Genomic DNA, 22,690 nt, shown 5'->3' on the forward strand with positions numbered 1-22,690 from the left:
CACCACTGCATTGCTAAGACGGATGTCAGAGGTTACTGTCTGTTTACCTCTAGTTTCAGGGTTTCAGGCCTCACACTAAAGGCTTTCATCCATTTTGAGTTTATTTTTATGTATGGTGTAAGAAAGCGGTAGTTTCATTCTTTTGCCCATGTCTGTCCCGTCTTCCCAGCACCACTCATGAAGAGCCTGTCTTTCTTTACCCTGTTGTACATCCTCACCTCCTTTGTCAAAGACTAATTGACCATATGAGCATGGGCTTATCTGGGCTCTACTTGGTTCCACTGATCTGTGTGTTTTCATGCCAGCACCGTACTGCTGATGGCTGTAGCTCTGTAGTACTTTCTTAGCAGGGTGCGTGATACCTCTCACTTTGTCCTCCTAATTTCTTTGGCTATGTGGTGTCTTTTGCGGTTCCATAGAAATGTTGGGATTAGTGGTTCTGGTTCTGTGTGTGCGCATGCACGTGCGCCCAAGGTGGTTCACACCAGAAGAGTTGAGGAAACCAAGCCCTTTGCGATGGCCTCTCTCTGGCCAGCATTCTAAGTCTTGTAAGTGACCTGCAGGTGTCTCCACCCTCTTCCGTGTCACACATGGACCCCGAGCACGGTTGAACCAACAGGATGTGGAAAAAGCTGGTTCCTTGTAATGTTTTTCATTTCAGTTATTGTATTCAAGTCTGCATGGTTCTTATACTTTTTGTTGAAGTTCTCCCTAAGGTCCTCTATTCCATTAAAATTTAGTGAGCCTCCTTAGGACCATTTATTTGCATTATTTATCAGGCAAATTACTTACCTCCTTTTCCTTCGGTATTTTTTTCTGGTGATTTTTCTTTTTCCTTCATTTGAGAGATTTTGCCTTTTCATTTTCACTTTGTATATAGGAATTAAACAAAATAGCTCTCTCCCAGGCTTGAAAAAGTGGCCTGATGCAGAAATGCCCTGTGTGGAATGAGTACGGGTGGGAGCCAGTCAGGCGCTTGCAGAGCTGCCAGGGGGAGGCAGTGCCCTGTGACATCGCTTGCTCCCTTTGTTGGGCCGGGAACGCACTTCTACCACTTACTTCTACCAGAGCCCCTGGTAGAGCCTGCTGCCCTGTGGAGGTGGGGCCGATGAACAGCCCCAGCCTTCTGTTCGTCTCGTTTGCTGTCAGCTGTTCAGTCCCTCGCTTGTCCTGCAGACTGTGTTCTGTGTATGCGTGTACTGACCTTGCTCCCAGGAGCAGTGAGGGCAGCAGCCCCAGCCCCTCCAGTTGCTCATTTGGGGAGGTCATTGGCATTTTAGCAAATGGACTCCAGCAGCCCTGCGTCAGTGAACTCAGGCAGAACTTAAAAGCAAAATGTTTATTGGAGTGTTGTACAAAAAAGTTTCCAATCAGAAAACGTGTATTACAAATAATGGGAGGAAGAAAAGACCACACGTTGGGCACGCACCTTAAAGTCGCCACCACCCGCCTGCCAGGTAGTCCAGCCGTGGTTCTGCAAGCTGATGCCACTGCCCAGTGTGCACGTGTGCTGGGGCCGGCGTGATGTGCTGCCTGGAGGAGTATCAGCTGCTTGGCTGTGCCAACGTGGGCAGAACTGCTGGGTCTCTGCATCAACCTTGGCTAAGAGCCGAGCTACTGTTTTCTAGGTAGGCACCCATCCCTGGCTCCAGACTCAGTGGGAGGGCGTCAAGTCACCCCCCCTCCCAGCGGCCAGTCCAGCTCTTTTCTAGGAGGGGTGCTGGGCTCGGACAGAGGAGTGGCTTAGGGCTAAGCTTAAGTACACGTACACTGTTTCCCAGGCCATAGCCAGCAATGTCACACTGGATTCTGCTCCGTTTCCAAATGATTATCCATGAGTGCCACCAACCAACTTCCAGTGGCCAACTGGCCACCCAGTCCAGCTGCCTCTCCCCCAAACTGCCAAGAATACCCATCGCTGCCCACACCCTTTTCCTCTCTTCCTGTCCACAAGCTCAGCTGGGCAGACTGTTCCAGCAAATCAGACCAAAATTCCAGAACAGAACTCTGATCCCCCCGATTCCTAGTGTCAGGATGTCAGTGCCCCACGTCTGGGGTCCACTACGACCCTCTTCTATGGCTGCACCTCACCCTGGCCAGCCACTCAGTGTCACATGGTTCCTGCTATGGGGGTGGGGACGGGGACAGCCCTCAGCCTCAGGGGCCCTGGAAGCACTCCTGGGAAAGATCACACATGGGGTACAGGGTGCTCCATTGCCAAGGCAGGCAAGCTCTCCAGGGCCCACCAGAACTTTCCATTAAGTTATTCTGATGCCCCACCTCCTTCAATGGCTGGGAACATAGGGTGGCCAGGCCACAGGAAGATCTCAGATCTGTAAAGACCCATAGGCAAAGGCTGCGGGCGGACTCGAGACGAAACAGCTCATGGGTAGTCAGCTAGCACTCTCCTGGCCATAAGCAATTCCTAAGGAAAGCCAGGCCTGAGGGTGCGCCCAGGACAGGGCAGGCATGCTGCTCCCGGCCGCCCAGGCAGCACGCCACCACGGCTCAGCGCTGCATCTGTAAGACTTGAGCTGTGCTTCTGGAAGGAGTTTGCTGTCTGGGGCTCAGAGCTCACCGAAACAGCCCCCCGCCCCGGGACTATCCCCATGACCCTGGCCCAAGCCCCTGAAGCAGGATCAGCAATCTGAGTACTGACCAATGTAAAAAAATAAATATCCATTAAAAAAATAACTTCTGTGTAGTAGGTGGGGGGTATAAACGGCAGGCTAACGCAGAGGGGGTCGCTGGGCAGCCAGAGCTGGCCTGTGTAATGGTGAGCCACCCTAAAGGGGTGAGCTGGTGGTGGCCTGTCTGAGTAACATCATTTCAGCAAGAGCGGTACAGACAGAAGCAAGGTTAGCGATATATACGCATAAGAATATACATGAGCCGGCGGGAGGTGGCACTCAGCCCTGGGCACAGACGCGGCGGTCCACTGCTTCACCCTGAAGCCAGTATCTTCAACAGGAGGGCAGGAAGTGGTTGTTCCACGTGGACACTGTTCTGAGATCCAAGGCGTTTGCTGCTGAGCTTGTCACACTTGACCCCTCACTGGTGACAAATCTTTGATCGGGAAGTGTCCCTATCCCCAGGTTTCCTTCTCGCCTGTCCTGTTGGTCTTGCTCCAGAAGCACAAGGGTCAGGCATCCAGAAAGGGAACAAAAGCCCCCCCATGGTGCCCCGATTCACATAGGCTGACAAGCCCCATCTGCCACCTGACGCCATCAGAGCAGGAGTTGGGAACCTGCAACTTCCAAGCACCCCGACACTGCCTTCTGGTTTCCAGTTGACTGAGCTGCCAAACTCCACAGGGGACGCCCCTGCCACTGCCAGGCAGGAACCTGGATTCTGAATTTGTTTTTTAAAAGCTTAGTAACACAAATAGCTATTGAATCCCGGCACAGTTCCTGTGCCCACCTCCAGGCCCGTGGGTCAGCCCTGGTCTGCGATGGAGGCAGGCCCTCCAGCCTCCAAGCCCAAACCCATCAGCCATTCAGTTCCTGGGCCTCAAATCCAACCAATGGGAACTGTCACCGAAAAAAGTCTGGATAGTGGTGAAGGGGGAAGAGGAGCCCATGGAAACCCACCCCCACATTCTGATAGTTTGCTTAAAAATTCTCTAGAAATGTATCAAGGACTAAAGAAAGCCAATGATATAAAAATAGTTTTCAGTGGCTCTGGGTAAAGAAAGATGTGTGATGAGGCATATTCTGTTCACATCACACGGCAGCCTCGTGAGGTGGTCCTGGGGTCCCCCTGGGAGGAAGAAAGGATGGCAGCAGTTAGGTGGGTCGAGGAGGCAGGCGTGTGCCCCCCTCGCTAGGCAGGTAGCTGGCGGCCCCCACCCCTTGCCAGGGAGGCCTGGACCAGGCCCAGTGCCTGAGCCACCTCAGGAAGACCAATCCTCCACCAGATGACAGAGCCAGTGGCGACAGCCTCAACTGTCCCTGTTGTAGACCTGTCTATGTCTCCCTTAACTCTGTTCTGAGCTACACATCACAATTTTATGTCTCATGCACCACAGGTCTCATAACATCTAATACAGTGTGGTCCTGGGCTCTCAATCTTCTCCCTAAAAACCATTTAAGTTACTAGTCTCAGACAAGGAATCATGCTACCAGAGAACATTCTCTGAGATCCCCAGGGCTATGCTGGTGCCACTTCAAGAGGCAATCAGCTTTTAACACCCCACTTTTGGCGCTCCGGGCCACTATCCCAAGGTCCACACAGGTTAAGACTCAGAGGCAAGGAGAGCTACCCACGGCCGTCTCTGGGTTGTGGAGCCCAGTGGAGACAGGGCCAACGGGTGGGCGGTACCAAGGAGAGGCCAAAGGCAGCTCTGCCCAGAGCTGTGGCAACCCACGTGAGCATGGCTTTGGGGGTCCAGCCAGCAGGGCTAAGGGGTGTGCGTGAATGCATGTCCACGCCCCAGTGTGTCCCTGGGATCCCTACCTGCTGATGGAAAAGGTCCTCCTCACCAAACTCGGCTCCCTCTTCTTCTCCCTCCTCCCCATTCTCAGCCTCCCGTGCCACTGAGGACTGCTTCACTGTTCTGACCGCCACTTCCTGTGTGAGACAAGAGCCATGGCCACTCAACCCCCAGGTGGGGGCCCAGCCCATAGTGGTGGCAGTCAGCATGCTCTTGCAGGTGTCACCAAGCTACAGAGCGCCATCCAGGGACCACTCATGGGCTCTGCCGGCCTATGTTCCAGCTCAGAGCTCCTGCACCAGCCTGTGGGTTGGGGTGGGGTGGGCTGGACAAAGGAGACCTCAGGACTGCGGCAGAGGAACCCCACACCCAAGCCCCAGGCACCCACCTCCCCAGTGGCGTTGACCAGGACAGTCCGGAAGCTCTCGCCTGTGCTCCAGCTGTTCTGGCTCTTCCACACGAGCGTCGAGGGGGGACTGGGGGCCACCCCCGCACCAGCTGCCCACACCTGGGGACACAGGAGGACCTCCTCATCAATGCTGGCTCTAGTCCTGGTGATATATGCCAGCAGCTGGTCTTCCATCACAATCCCCCTTCATTGCCCCAGGAAATTTATTGGGGAATATTGGGGAACAGTGTATTTCTCCAGGGCCTATCAGCTCCAAGTCGTTCTCCCTCAATCTAGTTGTGGAGGGCGGAGCTCAGCTCCAAGTTCAGTCACCATTTTCAATCTTTAGTTGCAGGGGGCACAGCCCACCATCCCACGCGGGAATTGAACCGACAACCTTGTTCAGAGCTCGGGCTCTTACCAACTGAGCCATCCGGCCACCCCTGCCCCAGGAATTTAATCCTTCCAGCCCTACTGGGTCCTGCCCAGGGACGATGGTCACCAGGGTATGAAAGAAGAGACTGAGGTCCACAGTAGCCAAAGATAGTCATTTTGGCAAACAGGCCAGCTGGACTCTGAAGCCCGTCAGCTCCAGGGCCCACGCCCATGACTGTTCCATCTCTTACCAATGCCTGCCGGCCCAGACAGCCTGGACCCAGACTGCCTCTACTATGGGACCTGCCATGTCACCCAGGCCTCCAAAGGGTTCCAGGGAGGGTGCAATGGGGCAATGCTGGCACCGATGATGTGTGACAGCAGGCAGCTGTTCCCAGAGCCAGGAGCTCAGCCACCACCCAGCCCCAAGCCGTGTCCTGCTTCTCACATCCTGTCGCCTGTGTGGCTGCCACTGTGACCTCCGTCCCACTGCCTATCAGTCCACCAGCCCTTCTGCAACCACCTACCGTGACGGTCTGGCCAGCACGCAGCACATACTTGGGCGTGAACTTGTAGGCAATCTCCTCCCCTTCCAGGACCTGCCTCTTGACCTTCCAGTTCCCCAGAGACTGGTCCTGGAAATGGGACACCGTCTGACACAATTCTGGAAGACCCAGCCCACAACCCCAGCGCCTGGCCCCTCACCTTGTCGGAGCTGTTCTTCAGCTGCACAAACCTGCCCTCCAGGTCGACCTCCTCGATGCTGATGCTGCCCGAGGCCGAGGTCTGCTGGGCCCGGTGGAAGCTGCCACTGCCACCACATGCGCCGATGCTGCTGGAGCCTGTGCCTGGCGGCTCCTCAGCCTCCAGCCGCCTCCGCTTGCTGCGGCCTGAGCGCCCTGCAGTGGCCATACTGCTGCTGCTGCTGCTGCTCGAAGTGGCCCTCGAGATGGTTACCCGCGACGACGGGCTGGGGGACAGCTTCAACCTGGGAGGGACATGGGGTGACTGGCAGTGAGAGCCAGGACAGCCACTCCTGACCTGCCCCAGGTCCATCCCTTCCTCCTCCCCTCCCCCGCCCAGTCTCTCCTGGCCCCGCCCCCTCCCCCAGACCCCCACCTCTCCTCTTCGCCCTCCAGCAGCTTGCGGTAGGCACTGATCTCCATGTCCAGGGCCAGCTTGACATCCAGCAGCTCCTGATACTCGGCCAGCTGCTGCTGCATCACATCCCGCATCTCTGTCATCTCCAGCTCCTTGGCGTCCAGCATCTTCCGGAACTTGTCGCGCTCCCCAGCCATAGCCTCCTCCAGCTCGTGGATCCGATCCTCGGCTGCATTTGCCTGGGGAGGGGTCCGAGGTCCAGGTCAGGGGGAGATAGGGTTCAACAGCGGGCCAGCCCCACTCAGGGCACAGAAAGGACAGTAGAGGGCATGGCCGGCTCCTGACCTCCAAGGCTGCATGTACTACCCAGGGGCAGAAGGAAGGACCTGCAGGGATCGTGGGGCAGGAAGGGGCCTCCATGCGTCACCTGCTTCTGCAGGCCAGACAGCTGGTAGCTGAGGGACTCCACCCGCACGCGCGCCTCCTTCAGCTCCTCACGGGCGGCGCTGGCGGCCTTGTCGTTCTGCTCACAGCTCAGCTTGGCGCTGTCCAGCTGAGGGGACAGGGCGAGTGAGGGGCCAGGTGTGGGGCAGAGGGGCCGCCACCCCCCTGCTGCCTGCCCACCCACTGCCCTCCTCCACCGCACCTTGGCCTGGTAGGTCTGCTCCAGCTCCAGGCGGTACAGACGCACTTGCTCGTCATGCTGGCTGCGCAGCTCCTCCAGTGCCTGTGCCATCTTGAAGTCGTACTCCTGCTGCCGGCTGCTGTCCACCTCTACCAGACGCCGCTCGTGCCGCCGCCGCGTCTCCCGCACCTCCTGGGGACAGAGCACGGTGATCCCATCCTGGTCACCAGTACCCTCGACCCAAGTGCCAGGTGCGAGCAAGGGTGCCAACAGTGACCTCTGGGGGTAGCCCTGGTTACTTGTTCACATTTCACAGTCACCAGAGAACACAGCCCAAGTGTCTGTCAGCAGGTGACAGACAAACATAATGTGTCCCATCCACACTCTGGAATATTACTCGGCCGTGAAAAGGAGGCGCTGACACTCGCCACAACGTGGACGGACCTTGAACACACGGCGCTCATGAGAAAAGCTGGACACACAGGCTTCACAGTGTGTGATTCCACTTATGGGAAATGTCCAGAACAGGCACATCCACAGACAGGACGTGGGTTCGCGGTTGTCTGCTAATGGGGACTGGGCTTATTTTGGGTGATGGAATGTTCTGGAATTAGAGGTGATGGTTGCTCAACTCTGTGAATGTACTAAAACCACTGTAAATCACACACTTTGAAAGCTTTAAGGTATGGGAATGTTTCAATAAATCTGTTATATAAGAAAAGAATTCCTGACTGGGCCCATCCCAGGTGCCCAGAGCCTGAGATAGAGACCTGGCTATCAGGACAGCTGTGGAACGAGACAGTGACAAGCTGAATAAACCCCCACTGTGGCTGACGGACACCCACATCACATGTCCCATGAGTGCAGCTGCCCAGGCACGCAGCAAGCTGGGGACTTTAGGGGAGAAGGCTCCACTCTCACACTCATGCCACCTCAGAAATCAGTCACTGTTACTGTGTCATCGGTCCCTAAGAACAACAGAAATGCTCCTCAAGGAAGCCAGTCCTGCTCACAGGGAACTGACGCCGCTGTCCGTGGGAGCCACGACAACACACCCACCTTCACCACGGCCCTCCAGGCTCTCATCATGGTCCTCTTCATGGCCTCCCTCCAAGAGCTCGTCACAGCCCACCCTGGGGACCCCCTCCAAGAGTCCTTCCTGGGTGCCTTCCTGTTTCCTTGTGTGGGTCTCTTCATGGGTCCCCTGACATATAGGGGTGCCTTGACTGGCCCCCCCTCAGCTGCCCTCCTGGCTACCTCCTGAGCTCCCCTGGTGGCCCTGGTTGTCATGGGGCCTGGTTGGAGCCACAGACCATTCTTCGGCTGCATGGCTGTCCTCCCAGCAGCAGCTCTGCAGGGCAGTGACCACATAAACCAGTCAGGCCCCAGGGTTCCATTCTGGGCCATGACAGCACAGTGGGCTGGGTGATGATGAAGTGGGAGGGTCCTCATGTCGGCCCCCTCCCAGAGGGCACAGGACCACTGCTCTACTTGTAGGGACCTCGGTCTCTGGCAGCCAGGCCTGGCCAAGCCCAGGGGCAGAGGCCCAAGGGTTAGGAGGTCAGGGGAGGGAAGTGCATGGGCCGCACCCATCCTTTGACAGGGAGGGAGTAAAATAGGCTTAATGGTGGCCCCATAAAGTATGTCTGTGTCCTAATCCCCAGAACCTGGACCTTATTTGGAAAAAGGGACTTTTGCAGATGTGGTCGCAAGATGAGATCATTCTGGATTATCTAGGTGGGCCATAAACTTAGTTGATAAGTGTCTGTGTTAAGAGACAGAAAAGAGACATCAGCCCCACCCTGGAGTGAGAAGACCCCTCCCTCGCTCCCCTTAAAGTTACAAGTCTGACAACTGTAACTCAACCAAGGACCCTGCTCAGCACACAAACGTGTCTGAGATCCCAGCATGGGGACATGTGAAGGTGATTGAATGGAATGAGCAGCAGAGGCGGGAAGGGCAGACCGGGCACAGATGCAGCCAGTGCTCCCGGCCCGCTGACGCGTTGGCAGCGGGTGCAGGATTGGGGCTGCAACCCTCGCATAGCAGCCGGGGGCGGAAGGGGCACAAGCCACATTCCGACCTAAGTGGTGACGGGCAGAGACGCGGCACACCCGGGTGGGAGCCGTGGACTCGAGGCCGCCCTTACCAGCCAGGCGGCAAAGAGCAGACTCGCGAACCGCCTTGGACAGCACAGCGTGCTGGCAGCCACTGGTTTCAAAGAGGAGGCGCCAGGAGCTTCACCGACCGCCACATTGCACCACAGGGGTGGGGCCCTGAGATCCAACAACCCAGATACAGAGGGGACGCCCACCACCTCGGGGAATACTGGGCGCTTTCCATGACCGAGGCAACACCACCCCCCCAGATCCGGGAGGTGCCCCATGCAGGTGAGAAAACAAACTTGCGCTATAGCACCACCTGCTGGAAAGGAGAAGAAAGACGTCTACTTATCAGCCTGATGATTTGCTAAGAGCTAAACAGCATCTAAACCGGAGTTCACTGCCTCAAATCCACAGGCAGAGAAACAAGCCATCAGGTACCATGAATAACCAAGGGTACCACACTCCCTGACTTCAAACTATACGATAAAGCCACAATAGTCAAAACATGGTACTAGCAGAAAAACAGACACAGACCAAGAGGACAGAACTGAGACCCCAGCAATAAACACACTCAACATGGGCAATTAATTTTCAACAAAGGAGCTCAGAACATTCCATGGAGAAAGGACAGTCTCTTCAATAAGTGGTGCTGGGAAAACTGGACGGCCACATGCAAAAGAGTGAGACTAGACCGCCATCTGATGCTATAGACAAAAATTAACTCAAAATGGATTAAAGACTTAAATATAAGACCTGAAACGATAGAACAGAGAATAAAACATAGGCACTAAATTTACAGACCTTGATCTCAGATGGGTTTTTGTGAACTTAACTCCAAAAGCAAGAGAAAAGAAAAAATTAATGAACGGGACTATGTCAAACTAGAGAGCTTCTGAACAGCCAAAGAAACGATCAACAAAACAAAAGGCAACCAGATGAATGGGAGAAGACATGTGCAAACGATATTTCTGATAAGGGGCTAATATCCAAAATATATAAAGAACTCACACAACTCAACAACAAAATCCAATTAAAAATTGGGCAGAGGACCTGAGCAGACACTTTTCTAAGGAAGACACCCAGATGGCCAACAGATACATGAAAAGACGCTTACCACCACTAGCTCTCAGGGAAATGCAACTGGAAACCACAATGAGGTACCACCTCACACCTGCTAGAATGGCTATTATCAATAAGTAACTAGTGTTGGTGAGGATGTGGAGAAAAGGGAACCCTTGTATACTGTTGGTGGAAATGTAAATTGGTGCAGCCGGTGTGGAAAATATGGAGGTTCCTCAAAAAATTAAAAATAGAACTACCTTATGACCCAGCAATCCCACTTCTAGGTATTCATCTGAAGACATATGCAGCCCTATGTTCACCGCAGCATTATTTACAATAGCCATGATATGGAAGCAACCTAAGTGCCCATCAGCAGATAAAGACAATGTGGCATATATACAGTGGAATATTACTTGGCCATTAAAAAAAGAATGAAATCTTGCCATTTGAATGAAATCTTGCGACAACATGGATGGACTTAGAAGGTATTATGATGAGTGTAATAAGTCAGACTGAGAAAGACAAATACCATATAATTTCACTTACATGTGGAATCTAAAAACAAAACAAATGAATAAACAAAACAGAAACAGACCCTGTGGTGCAGAGAACAAGCTGATGGATGCCCAAGGGGACAGAGTGGGGGAATTGGAAAATAAATTGTAAATCACATACCTGTAAGGAATTAATATAAGTAACAGATTAGCACTGCACTATATATTATTCATAAAGTGATCATTTTAGCACACTCATTTTTAGATGTGGTTTTATCACCTAGATAAAAGAAGAAAGAAAGAAAGAAAGAAAGAAAGAAAGAAAGGAAGGAAGGAAGGAAGGAAGGAAGGAAGGAAGGAAGGAAGGAAGGAAGGAAGGAAGGAAGGCCACATAGATATTCATTTCCTTGGTTGGTTTCAATATTGAGTTCTGTTTAACTACTACTTTCTGCACATCCAGTTGGTTCAACCGTGCTCGGGGTCCATGTGTGACACGGAAGAGGGTGGAGACACCTGCAGGTCACTTACAAGACTTAGAATGCTGGCCAGAGAGAGGCCATCGCAAAGGGCTTGGTTTCCTCAACTCTTCTGGTGTGAACCACCTTGGGCGCACGTGCATGCGCACACACAGAACCAGAACCACTAATCCCAACGTTTCTATGGAACCGCAAAAGACACCACATAGCCAAAGAAATTAGGAGGACAAAGTGAGAGGTATCATGCACCCTGCTAAGAAAGTACTACAGGGCTACAGCCATCAGCAGTATGGTGCTGGCATGAAAACACACAGATCAGTGGAACCAAGTAGAGCCCAGATAAGCCCATGCTCATATGGTCAATTAGTCTTTGACAAAGGAGGTGAGGATGTACAACAGGGTAAAGAAAGACAGGCTCTTCATGAGTGGTGCTGGGAAGACGGGACAGACACGTGCCCACAGCACCCTGAGACCCACCTCCTCGAAGACACTCTTGCGGAAGTCCAGCTCCTCCTGCAGGCTCTGGCAGCGGTTCTCCAGGTCCACGCGCATCAGCGTCTCCTTCTCTAGCTGTTTTTTGGCCACTGAGTGACCATCCTCTGCCTGGGAAATGCAGGACAAGCTGAGGTGACTCTCTGCTTCACCACATGGCTCTTCGTGCCTGGGGGAGCCCCTTAAATACACAAACTCCAATGTGGGTGTCAACTGGGTTAGGGGTCTGCAGGCCACTGGCACCTGAGCCCCAGGCCGCTCACACCTACACGACATCCGTCAGCCACCCGCACATGCACACCAGCTTGAGGCCTCCCGTCTCCAGAGTGGGGGCTGCCCAGGGCTTACCTTGGCCAGCTGGGCCCGAAGCTCAGCCACGTCGCTCTCAAGGCTGTGCTTGTCACTGAGGGCAGCAGCCAGCTCTGCCTCACTCCGGTGGAACAGGGACTCCAGGTCCTTCACACGGCCCTGGGCCACTGTGAGCTCGCCCTCCCTCTTCTTGGAGCTAAAAGTCAAGGGCAGCAACAGCCAGGAGGGGTAAGCAGCTGTGCACACAGGAAGGGCCAACAAGCTCACTTGGGCCTCTGAGCAGTGGGCCCTTTTGCTCAGGGCGGGCCTGAGCCACCCTGGCTCTCAGGTAAGGGAGCCTCACCTATCGGCACAAAAGGTGACCCTTCTTCAAACCTGCCCCATACCATCGGGACTCTGTTAACTGACAGATACAAGCACTCAAAAAACCCTCAAGGCATGGGTGCTCATGTCCCTTCCTGAGGTTTTTGGACATGGAAAGATCATTTAGGGGAGAACTCTGATTTTTTTAAAATTAATGTATAATTTATTAAAGTTATAAACTAAAACCCTGGTCTCTGAGAAGCTGACCTCCTTTGTAAACTTAAGCTATGTTAAGAGGGTCTCCGTAGTCTAACAGACCGTTATCTCTAATATCGAGCATTTAAGATGCCAAATAGATTCTTTAACAAATAACTCTTAATAGTGTGAACGTTATGCTCTTAGACATTTCTGAATGTAATTCTAAATCTTCTCGGGGTTGAAAGCTTACCCACCTCGCCCTCCATGGAACTGACTGGACCATACCCAGCAACTGTGGCAATATCCAGGCTCCCCCTCGGCACTGCTGACACCGGGGCCGGGTTGCTCTCTATGGGGGTTGTCCTGGGCACTGTGGAGGTTCAGCAGCACCCTGGCCCCACCCACAGATATCAGGAGCACCCCCAGTCATGACAACCACAAATGTCCCTAGACATCACCCAGTGTCCCCTGGGGGCAGCCACCCTGGGTGAAAACCACTGGGGACACGGCACTGCCTCAGCTCGCATGAGGTCGGGTGGCATCAAGACCAGTGACTTCAGCCTGGAGAATGCCATCCTTGTGCCAGATACATCTGGAAACAGCCCTGTCCTCACGAGACAGAGATGACAGTGAATATGCTGCCTGCTAATCTGCAGTAAGAACAGATGAGTCGGGGGATGGGGACAAGGCTTGTGCCAGGTGAAGGCTACACCTTTAAGTGGAACAGGCCCTGCAGGAGGGGACCCTGGGAATGAGCCAGGCCCAGTATGTCCAGAACTGCAAAGTGGGTGAGCTGTGCCCTGCAGGTTCAAGACCACCAACAAGGCCAGGGTGACAGAGCAGAGAGATCAGGATATGAGGAAAATTTCTAAACAACTTTAGGTTCTGCAGAACTACATGGAATGGTCCAGAACGCAGGGGCACTCACTGGCTTACGCACCTGTCTTAATTTGTTGGGTCCTCTACAGCGCCACCTGCGATTCTGTCATCATGGGGATTTAGTGATAAATTTGTCAGGAAAAGAAAAGCACTGGATGTGACCTGTCGGGAAATTCAAATTTGGGGTGACAGCTCACCCACTTGCAGTCCTGGAGGGGCTCGCAGACCTGAAACAGGAAGTCAGGCCGCCAAGAAGTACCTGCAGATCTGTAATTGCTCAAGGCGGGAGACTGGAATGGGTGCCTCGGGGCCCAGTGAGTCCAGCAAGCCTCCTTTCTAGAGCAAGGGCCTTAACAATTAAGTCACCAGCCCAGATGTTTACAGTCCCTCCCTCCAGGACCACTGCATTCAACACTCTTTGTTGTCCTCCTGTTTTAAATGTCTGCAGACCCCACCACGCCCAGAAGGAGGCCAGTCTCACTTAGAGGCCAAGGAAAATGACTGGTCTGAGGGCACAGTTGCCACCCAAACAGGTCACAGAACAATGGGACCAGCCTAACCAAGCCACAGGAGCCACTGGTGACAGACTCCGAGATGCTGGAACATGGCAGCAGCCAGGACATCAGGTCAGAGGACATGGATGAGTCAGCAAGCTGCCTAAGAGGCTCGCTACGTCAAAGAGCGTCATCGGCATCTAACTGTATCCACTTTAGTTTAAAAGGCGGACAAGAAACGCACCAGGTCTGCCAGCAATCCGTTGGGGTGGGGCTGGCAGCTCACGGAGACCTTTATTTTTCTCTTTAAATCATCTTGCCTTTCCCGCTTTCTCCACAGTGAGCATCTATGACTGACAAGCAGAAAAAACGTAACTTCTTCTTCCATGAGTAGCCGGGCCAGGTCAACCCTGAACTTCACAACCACGTTATGATTGCGGCTCATCCCACCATAACAATGTAACACACTCATTAACCAGGCGGATTTCCGAAACTAAACTGTCCACTCATTTTCCTGTAAACCTAAATCTGCTTATAACCTTGCACCACAAACATAAATACTATTAATTAAAATGCCTATTAATAAAAAAAAAAAAAAAGAAGAAAATGCTGCTAGCGTGAAGGTGGCTGTTGGCTGCTGGGACGAGAGGGCCTCAGGAACCAGGGTCCAGGCCTGGGTCACGGCCGAGCTAAGGGACCAGTCCCCAGCCCTGTGCCTCAGTTTCCCCCTCTGTAAATGGCGATGACAATTGGGCCTGCTGGGGTCACTGTGAGGATGAAAGGGGATCACACCTGAACTGGTGTTATTCATGGTATCCCCTTTATTACTTTAAATTGTATTTAAATAACTTTATAACTTACTTTATTACTTCTGTATTTAAATTACTTTATTACTTCTGCTATCACCTCCAGCACCACCTTGCTCTCCAAATTTCCAGAGCCCTTGTGGGGACAGAGCCCCAGAAAGTAGTTTACAGGCTCTTGGCCTCAAGTGGAGGGGTGCTGGCTCGGCTGTGGCCGGTTGGCCGATTGGCCGCTACTATAACTGCTGCGACTACGGAGGAGAGCGGAGGAGAGTCGTCGGTCGGTTGGCAGAAAAACAGACAGCAGGTCGCACGTCCAGTGCGCCCAGCCTCCAGTGCGACCATAGCAGTATGACTCCCCTACCTATGGCTCCGTGGGTGTTCCTTTTTGGCCTCACCATATCCTGCGTTCTTGTGTGGGGAGCGGGAGCAGAGACCCCGCAGGCCTCCCCGCCTGACAAAATGGCGCAGCGAGCGGGGTCTCCTGCATGACAGCCCTTTACTCATAAGCAGGCAAGAGAACATGCTTTGCAAATAAAAGCCTCCAGCCTGAAGGTTGCCTGTCCCTGCCTTGGCCTGTTAGGGCAGGGGCGTGCAGAAGCTGGCCCCAACGTTTCCCAGTGTGGGGACCCTGAGAGGAGGCACAGAGGACAAAGCAATGAGGGTCGGCACACCAGTGGCTCCCAATTCCAGGGCAGAGGAGGGAGGTGGTGGGTCCTTGAGGAGGCTGAACTCTATAGCCTGAAGGAGGAGGTGGTCCCAGCACTCCCAGCTCCCCTAGATTCAGTCTCAGGAGAGCTGCTTGGGTTGAAAACCCTCCTCAGGCCAAGTTATTGTTGGGGTGGGGAGAAGTAAGGTGGTTGGGGGCAGATAGAAGGTCAGTGCTGCCCGAGCGGGGACCCCGCTCAGACCCCATCCTGATGTTCTCAGAGTGGTCCCTGCCACGGGAGTTGAGGTGATAAGGTGGTGGTGACAAGCCACTGCCCCCAGCAGCCATTCCGCCCTGCACACACATGGCCCTGGAATTGGGACATTATGCCAGCTGCACCCCATACCTTTTGTTGGCCTCTTCCACCTCAGCCTTCAGTTTCCCTATTTCGATCTGTAGCTGGGCGCGCTCTCGGGCAGTCTCATCCAGCAGTCTGCGGGTGTCAGCCAGCTCTGACTCGTACAATGTCTTGATGCCACTCACCTGAGAGGACAGCAGGGTCCAGGTGAAGGAACCCCCCCCAACCCTGACAGCGTGTGTCCAGGCAGGCCTGTTGCGGGACACAGGCCTACTGACCCCAGAGGCCTCCCAACCAGCTCAGTCCTGCCCAACCTGGCCGACCCCTGCCTGCCGGACCTGGTCCTGTCACTTGTCTCCTGCCAGGTCATACCCACCAGCTGGGTGCATAACTCATATTTCCTCTTGGCCTTCTTGCCCCCACCCTCCCCCTGTCAAAGTGCACAGGGCCACGCACATGTGTTCACAAACCAGGACAGTGAGACACCCCCACTGGGTTAGCTAGAGTCAAAAAGATGGACAGTTACAAGTGTTAGCGATGACATGGAGAAATGGGAACCTGCGTCTGTGGCTGGTGCAGCCGCTGTGGAAGACAGTCTGGCGGATGTTCCCTCAGCTGGTTAAACAGGTAAGGTCAGATATGGACTCCTGGCCCCATTTCACAGATGGGAAAACGAGGCACAGAACAATAAACTGCCCTCACCTGACCTGAGAAGATACAGGACAGAGCAGGTCTGCTGGAGGCAATTCCAAGAGGACACATGAGGTGGGAGCAGACAAAGCAAGCTTCTCCCTCCTGTACTCTGGCTACCTCCGGCAGCCCCCACCCACACACAGCAAGGGCCCTCGCTCCCACGAAGGTGTCACCTTGGGCTGCCCTCTCCATTTCTGTCCTCTGGGAACTGCCTTCTGGAATAAGCTCTGAATTCACAAAAAGCCGCTGGCTACACTCTCTAAAGATAGTTGCACCTGGGTTCACGTGCCTGTCTTTGCCCTGTCTCCTGTCATTTTACCTTCCAGAACTCTCCTGAGCCCCAGGGATGTTCTACACAGACAAGGTCTCCTGCCCCTGCCCCGATGGCATGCCTGCTGGGGCCCCTTCTCTCACGCCCTCCCTTCCCTGGACAGGAGGATCTTGGGCTAGACCAACACAACAGGAAACTAGGGCAAGATCAGAACTGAGCCGGGTTGGACCACAGGGCAAAAGGGGAACCAGCAATTCTCATACTGGACTTTAGGTTTTGATCTTTTGTGCACTGTGGATTTGTTGCATTCATTTTAATTTTTAAAAATATTTCATTAAAATGTTACTTATCCCATCAGCCCAGCCTAACCATCAGAAAACACGAGACCCCAATAGAGGGGCATTTACCAAAATCCTGACCTGCTGCCCTCGTGACTGCCCAGGACATGAAAAATGAGGAAGGTATCAGAAACTATCACAGCCCAGAGGGGCCCAAGAAACCTGTCATGTGGGATCCTGGATGGGGTCCTAGGACCTCAGGGGAAAACTAAGGAAAGGTGAACAAAATGTGGGTGTTGGTTAAGGAAGATGTATCAATACTGGTAAGTTAGTCCTGAGAAACACTAACTAAAGATGTAAACGGGAAACTGGGTTGGGGTACACAGGAACTCTGTACCGCCTTTGCCATTTTTCTGTAAATCTTAAACTGGCCTAAAAACATGGTTAAATGTTTAAAAATATATCATACAGTTCATCCCCATTACTGAGATTTTGGCCCTCCCATGAGATTATGAGCCTGAGGCAAGTGCCCCCTTACCCTTCTCCCGGACCCTGGCCCATCTCAGTGTCTTGTTTAAAGCACTTATGTTCTTGGGGTATTTCCGGTGTGTGTGCTAATAAGGCAGTTACCTATAACCAGGCCTGCAAACTCATGTCCAGGGCAGAAACTCCAGCCCACTGCCTGTTTTTGTCCAGCCTGCAAGCCCAGGATGGTTTTTAAGTTTTTAAATGACTGAGGAAAAGAAAAGGAAAGAGCTATTTTGTGACGCAGGCGATTACATGAATGCCCACTTCAGCACATATACACAAAGCTTTACCGGCACAGGCCGGCGTGCTCCTCCACATGCCATCTGTGGCAGCTTTCCCACTGTAAAGGCCCAGTCAAGTAGTAGTTGTGAATGAGACCGTCCCACCCACAGAGCTCAAAATGACTCTGGCGTTTTTCAGAAAACGTCTGCTGACCCCAATCTATGGCACTGGGATGATTTAGAAAATTCTTGTGTAGAGGACGAGCAGACAGCGGATCTCTTTCAGACCACTAACAGGCGCTCCCTGCACCTGTGACCCTCACTGTGGTCACTGCTGAAGCCTGGGGCACCACCTGGGAGAGGGACAGCTTGGGCCTTTTGTTTTTTACTGCTTGCATCAAGCTTGAGGAATCCCGACAAATGTGTGAGTACTGTTGGCTTGGGATGGGGACAGACAACCCCAGGTGGCCTTTTCCTTGTTGCCTATGTCCCTCGGGGGACAAAATCACTCCGTTGAGAAACAGCTCTGCATGTAAAGCCAAACATGCCTTCCCATGGGCAGACACAGGCTCCCTCCCCTAAGCTCCAGGAGCCCAGCCCAGTCCCTCCTCTGTTCCTCTTGGGGAACATCCTCCCACCCCCAACCCAAGCAGCAACAAGACACCTGTGCGGGTAAGGGAAAAGAAACTGAAGCCTGGAGGAACTTAACACCCGGTTGGGAAGGCTCCCTGGAGAACCTTCCCCCCCTCGCTGTTCCACCCCTCCCGTCTCCCAGCACCCAAGAGCTTCCTCAAACACAGATCTGGACAGCATGCCACCCCACCACCCTGCTTCCAGAGCTCCTCCAGTAACAGCAGCGGTGACTACTCACCCCAGTGCTGCCCACCCAAGTACTGCCCACCCAGCCAAGAGGTACCAACTGACATCCAATGGGAAAGGCCTGGAAAGTACGCGGGCTCGGTTTGTGTGTGAGCAAGTGTGAAGGAGAGAGACAAAGGGGCAAGACGGCCCCAGCTGCTGGCAAGGGACACGAAGCTTTCGTTTTACCTCGGGCATCTGAATTGCTCGGGTTGTATTACAAACATATGGGATGCTTCTAATATTTTAAATGGCATCTTCAAAGTGTTCCTTAAGTGGCTTCTCAGCCCTGATACTAATGGTATTTGGGGCCATCCTGGGCACCGTGGGGTGTTAAAGAGCAGTCCTTTATGCCAGGGGCAGCCCCAGTCGTGACGCCCACAGATGTCCCCTGGAGGGCAGGGTCACCTGGTGGGAGTGTCCAGGTGATGTGCACACTCCTCGGTGTGACGTGTCCACGTCTCTCCTAGTGCAGCCAACTGCCTAGCTCCCTGCAGGCCTCCCACGCACTCACAGCCCACTCCCTGCCAGCCTGGCCAGCCTGAGCTGAGGCTGCTCACCTCTAATGGCCTCATCCTGTCACTCACTGACTTCCTGCCCGGGCCCCACTGTCATTTCCAGGTCACTCCCTCCCGACAGCCCTCAGTGACCACCTATACCCACTGCTCCAGGTCCCCTCCACTCAGCAGTAAAGACAAGCATTATCACCCCAATCCCTCAAGTAGTAGGAAGCTCCTGGAGAACAAGCTAGTTGAACCTCCCTAGCCCTGTCATTGCCTAGAGCCCCCCATAGCCTTTGAGCCCTGAAGCTCACAGTGCAGCAGGCTTACCCCACCAAAGCCCTTCGCTCCCAGGTGTTAGCTGCATTCCAACAACCCTTAGTAACAGAGAAATAAGCAAAAGCCAGACAGGTAGGGGGCGGGGCAAGTTGCCTAGGCCGGCCCCTGAATGTGACCATGCCCATCCAGTGGGGCCAGTACCCTCCTCCCTTGCCACTTCCACCATGCTCACCAGGCCCAGCACTACAGCAGGTCAGTGCAAGTCTTGCCCCATTTGGAGGTGGGGAAACTGAGACCAGGGGAAAGACAAGAAACCAGCTCAAACATGTGGCGCGTATCAGCCGGGCAGGAACGGGCCGGCACGCTGAGGACCCTCGCACTGCAGAGGCGGGCAGCAATGCTCAGGGTGGGACAATTCACCATGTACAGGTGACAAAACAGGCTTCAAAAGGCCGAGTGACCTGCCCAAGGTCACAGATTAAAGGCAGAGTTTGGACCCCAAGTCTGAATTCAATCCGGAGCAACCTAGAACACCCCCAACCGCCGGATCGTTTTCCTTCCCCAATACCCAAGCCCCACTTTCTGAGCTGTTTCCTGTCCCCGTGACTATTAAACAGGGACAACAGAACCCAGAACCCAGACGAGTGCCTCTGCTGGACACCAGTCCTGTATTCTATGGCGTTTACAGGTAACCCCTGTAAAACACAATTGTTAGGGTCCTAAAAAATGCCATGTTACGTAAATCCGTGTTATATGAAACAAAAAACTAGAACAAAAAAGGGGGTTAGGTTCCAAAAATTAAACAAAAACCATACTATTATATTTTTATAATTAAGAGAAGTATCTTTATTAAAGCGATTTTCACCAAAAGTATAACATGTTAATATGTATTAAATGTTTTTTTCGTCATCAATACTAAGCTTTTATTACATTCTGTGTTCTTCAGGGATTTCCCTAATCTTGAATGAGATATTTTTTTGCTCTTAAAAGCTCTTATTGGGACGGCCAGGTGGCTCAGGTGGTTGGAGCTCCGTGCTCCTAACACGGATGTCTCTGGTTGGATTCCCACATGGGCCAGTGAGCTGCGCCCCCTACAGCTAAGATTGTGAACAATGGCTCTCCCTGGAGCTGGGCTGCCCTGACCCAAGGTGGGGAGCAGCAAAAGGTTGGCGTGCTGCTGTGAGGCACCCACCTGCGAACAACGGCCTGGGTGGGGGGGGCTCTTATTATGCTCCATATTGTTCGGGGATTTCTCTAATTCTCAAACTGTGTTTAGAATGAAACCCTGTTCTAGGATCTGTGTTGTAAGAGGGTTTCCCCCAATTCTTCAGCTGTGTTAGAGCAAAACTGTGTTACAGAGGTGCGGTGTTATGGGGGAGGGCGGAGGGGGTTACTTGTATTTTACAAAACAAACACTAATTCATCGTGGCCCCATAGACAATCCTAAAAGGTGCGTATTATTTCTACTTTACAGAAAACGCAGACTCAAAATGGTTAAGTGACTTGCCCAAAGTCACACAGAGGGCAAGTGGTTCTCAGAAATGACCACCCTCCCATCTGCTTCTCTCCCAGAAGTCCGTCATTTGGCCCATTCTCCCGATGGGGAAGGCGAGGCTCTGAGTAGCTGTGCAGGCTCCCGGACCCACCTCCCACCAGGCTCACCAGGAACCACGTGGTGGGCACTTCCCACTTTTTCAGAGGACCCCCTTGAGTTGGGCGGGGCCAGCGGAAGGGAGAAAAGAGGGGAGGGGTTTGAGTTGGCAGCCACAGTCCCCAGAGCCCGACATACCTCACCCAGGTCCTCCCGGACACCCCCCCCACAACCCCTTAGGGGGCGGGGCTTACCCAGCCCCTTCGCCTTCAGTCTGCAGTGAAGCTGGGCCTCACGTGACTCCTTCCCCAAGACCTCGCGTCTCCTCTCCTCACATCTCCTGGTGGTGGGGAGGCGGGGTGGACAGGGCCTACCAGGCTTCTACCCATCAGCCAAGGGGGTCCGAGGCCAATTAAGGGCCTCCCAAATTTCCTCGGGACCCCCGAGGCATCAGACCCCCTCTCCTCCGATCCCACCCTACCCCAGGCCCGGGATGAAGACAGGTCTACTGCCCAACCGCCAACCCAGTCCCCAAACGCCCCAGGACTCATCAGGGGACACCTGCAAAGTTCCACGGAGAACTGAAGCCACGTGATTCTCCCAGGGACAGCCCCTTAGTGAGCCCCTCTGCCCCTCCTGAGGGACCCTCAGAGGGCATGAGCCTCCAATCTCCGAGACCAGAGAACCGCCTCCAATTTTCTCCCCGGACACCCGAACCACCAAACGCAACCCCGGAGACTCCCCAGAACTCCCTTGGGGGCGGGACCTCGCCTAACTCACACCCCCTCACAGTGCCCCCCCGATTTCCTCGAATCCCTTGGTGCGTGGGGCTTGGCCCGGCGTGCACCCCTCACTCAGGACCCCCCAGGCCTCCTGAGGACCCTTCAAAGGACGGTTCTACCGCAGACTGCACTCCTCAGGGGATACCCGAAACCCCCTGGAGAGCCCTCGGTGGGCGGGGCCTGCCCCAGCGTGCACCCCTCACTGAGGACCCCCCAGACTTTCTGGGGACCCGTCGGTGGAACCCCCCCCCAGAGGCCGGGGCCCGCGCCCACCTCGCGCGTGGTCACCTCCTCCCTCTCGGAGATCTTGAGCAGGAGCCGGTCGTTCTCCAGCTCGAGCGCGCGGACGCGGTCGATGTAATGCGCCAGTCGGTCATTGAGCTCGCGCAGCTCCTCCTTCTCCTGCAGTCGCGACAGGCGCGTAGGCGACAGCGGCGTGGCGGGCCCGCCCGCGCGGCCGGGCAACGGCGTGGCCATGGCGGCGGAGGCGACGGCACCGACGGCTCGGGGCCTGCGCGGCTCGGGACAGCTGCCGCGGATCAGCGGGCTCATTCAATCCGAGCCTCCGACCAAGATGGCGCTCGCTGCCCGCTGCTGCCGCCGCGGGGCAGCTTAGGACTTGTAGTCCGGCGGCGCGGCGCGCGGGGCACGCCGGGAGCTGTAGTTTCCTGCGTGGGGGGGAACTACAGCTCAGTTTTCCCTCGGTCATTAGCTACTATTCATTAAACATTAGCAGAAGGTGCGGGGTCCAGAACCAAAGCACCGGTTTCAAAATCCCAGTTTGGCAACGATTTGAAACTGGGTTTCTTTCCAGTGCCTCAGTTTACCCACCTGAATCACCTACCTATCTCTTTGGAGTCTCATTAAAATTAAAAGTGGTGAAGGACCCTTAAAAACATGCTCAGTGATTTCACTTATTTGTGAAATCTTAAAAAAAAAACCAAAAATGAGCTCATAGAAACAAAGAACAGATGGGGGGCAAGAAATGGGTGAAAGGGGTCCAGTTATAAGACAAGTAAGTCCTGGGGATACAATGTACGGCATGGCAACTATAATTAACAATACTCTATTGTATATTTGAAAGTTGCTAAGTCAGTAGATCTTAAAATTCTCATCACAAGAAAAAAAATTGTAACTATGTGTGGC

General features: G+C 53.9%; 1 protein-coding gene across 1 annotated transcript; it reads right to left on the minus strand.

Moving 5' to 3' along the window:
- Window positions 1-1,324: 1,324 nt before the first annotated feature.
- On the minus strand, window positions 1,325-22,163 carry LMNB2 (lamin B2). Its single transcript, XM_019743956.2, has 12 exons — window positions 21,818-22,163; window positions 15,592-15,728; window positions 11,899-12,055; window positions 11,536-11,661; window positions 6,943-7,113; window positions 6,724-6,849; window positions 6,315-6,535; window positions 5,901-6,183; window positions 5,723-5,830; window positions 4,821-4,940; window positions 4,456-4,569; window positions 1,325-3,759 (listed from the first exon to the last, which is right to left on the minus strand). The coding sequence occupies exons 1-12, from the start codon at window positions 22,094-22,096 to the stop codon at window positions 3,718-3,720; spliced, it is 1,884 nt and encodes a 627-aa protein (XP_019599515.2). The 5' UTR covers window positions 22,097-22,163; the 3' UTR covers window positions 1,325-3,717.
- Window positions 22,164-22,690: the final 527 nt, after the last annotated feature.

This window comes from Rhinolophus sinicus, linkage group LG07 (assembly GCF_036562045.2).
Source record: "Rhinolophus sinicus isolate RSC01 linkage group LG07, ASM3656204v1, whole genome shotgun sequence".
NCBI classification, from domain to species: Eukaryota; Metazoa; Chordata; class Mammalia; order Chiroptera; family Rhinolophidae; genus Rhinolophus; species Rhinolophus sinicus.

Bases quoted from the DNA above. Each gene is read 5' to 3' on its own strand.
- LMNB2 (XM_019743956.2), bottom strand. From the start codon at position 22,096: ATGAGCCCGCTGATCCGCGGCAGCTGTCCCGAGCCGCGCAGGCCCCGA. The intron at 6,536-6,723 runs GTGACGCATGGA...ACCCCTCCCCAG, and splicing joins TGTCTGGCCTGCAGAAGCAG to GCAAATGCAGCCGAGGATCG. The intron at 6,184-6,314 runs GTGGGGGTCTGG...TGTCCCTCCCAG, and splicing joins CTGGAGGGCGAAGAGGAGAG to GTTGAAGCTGTCCCCCAGCC.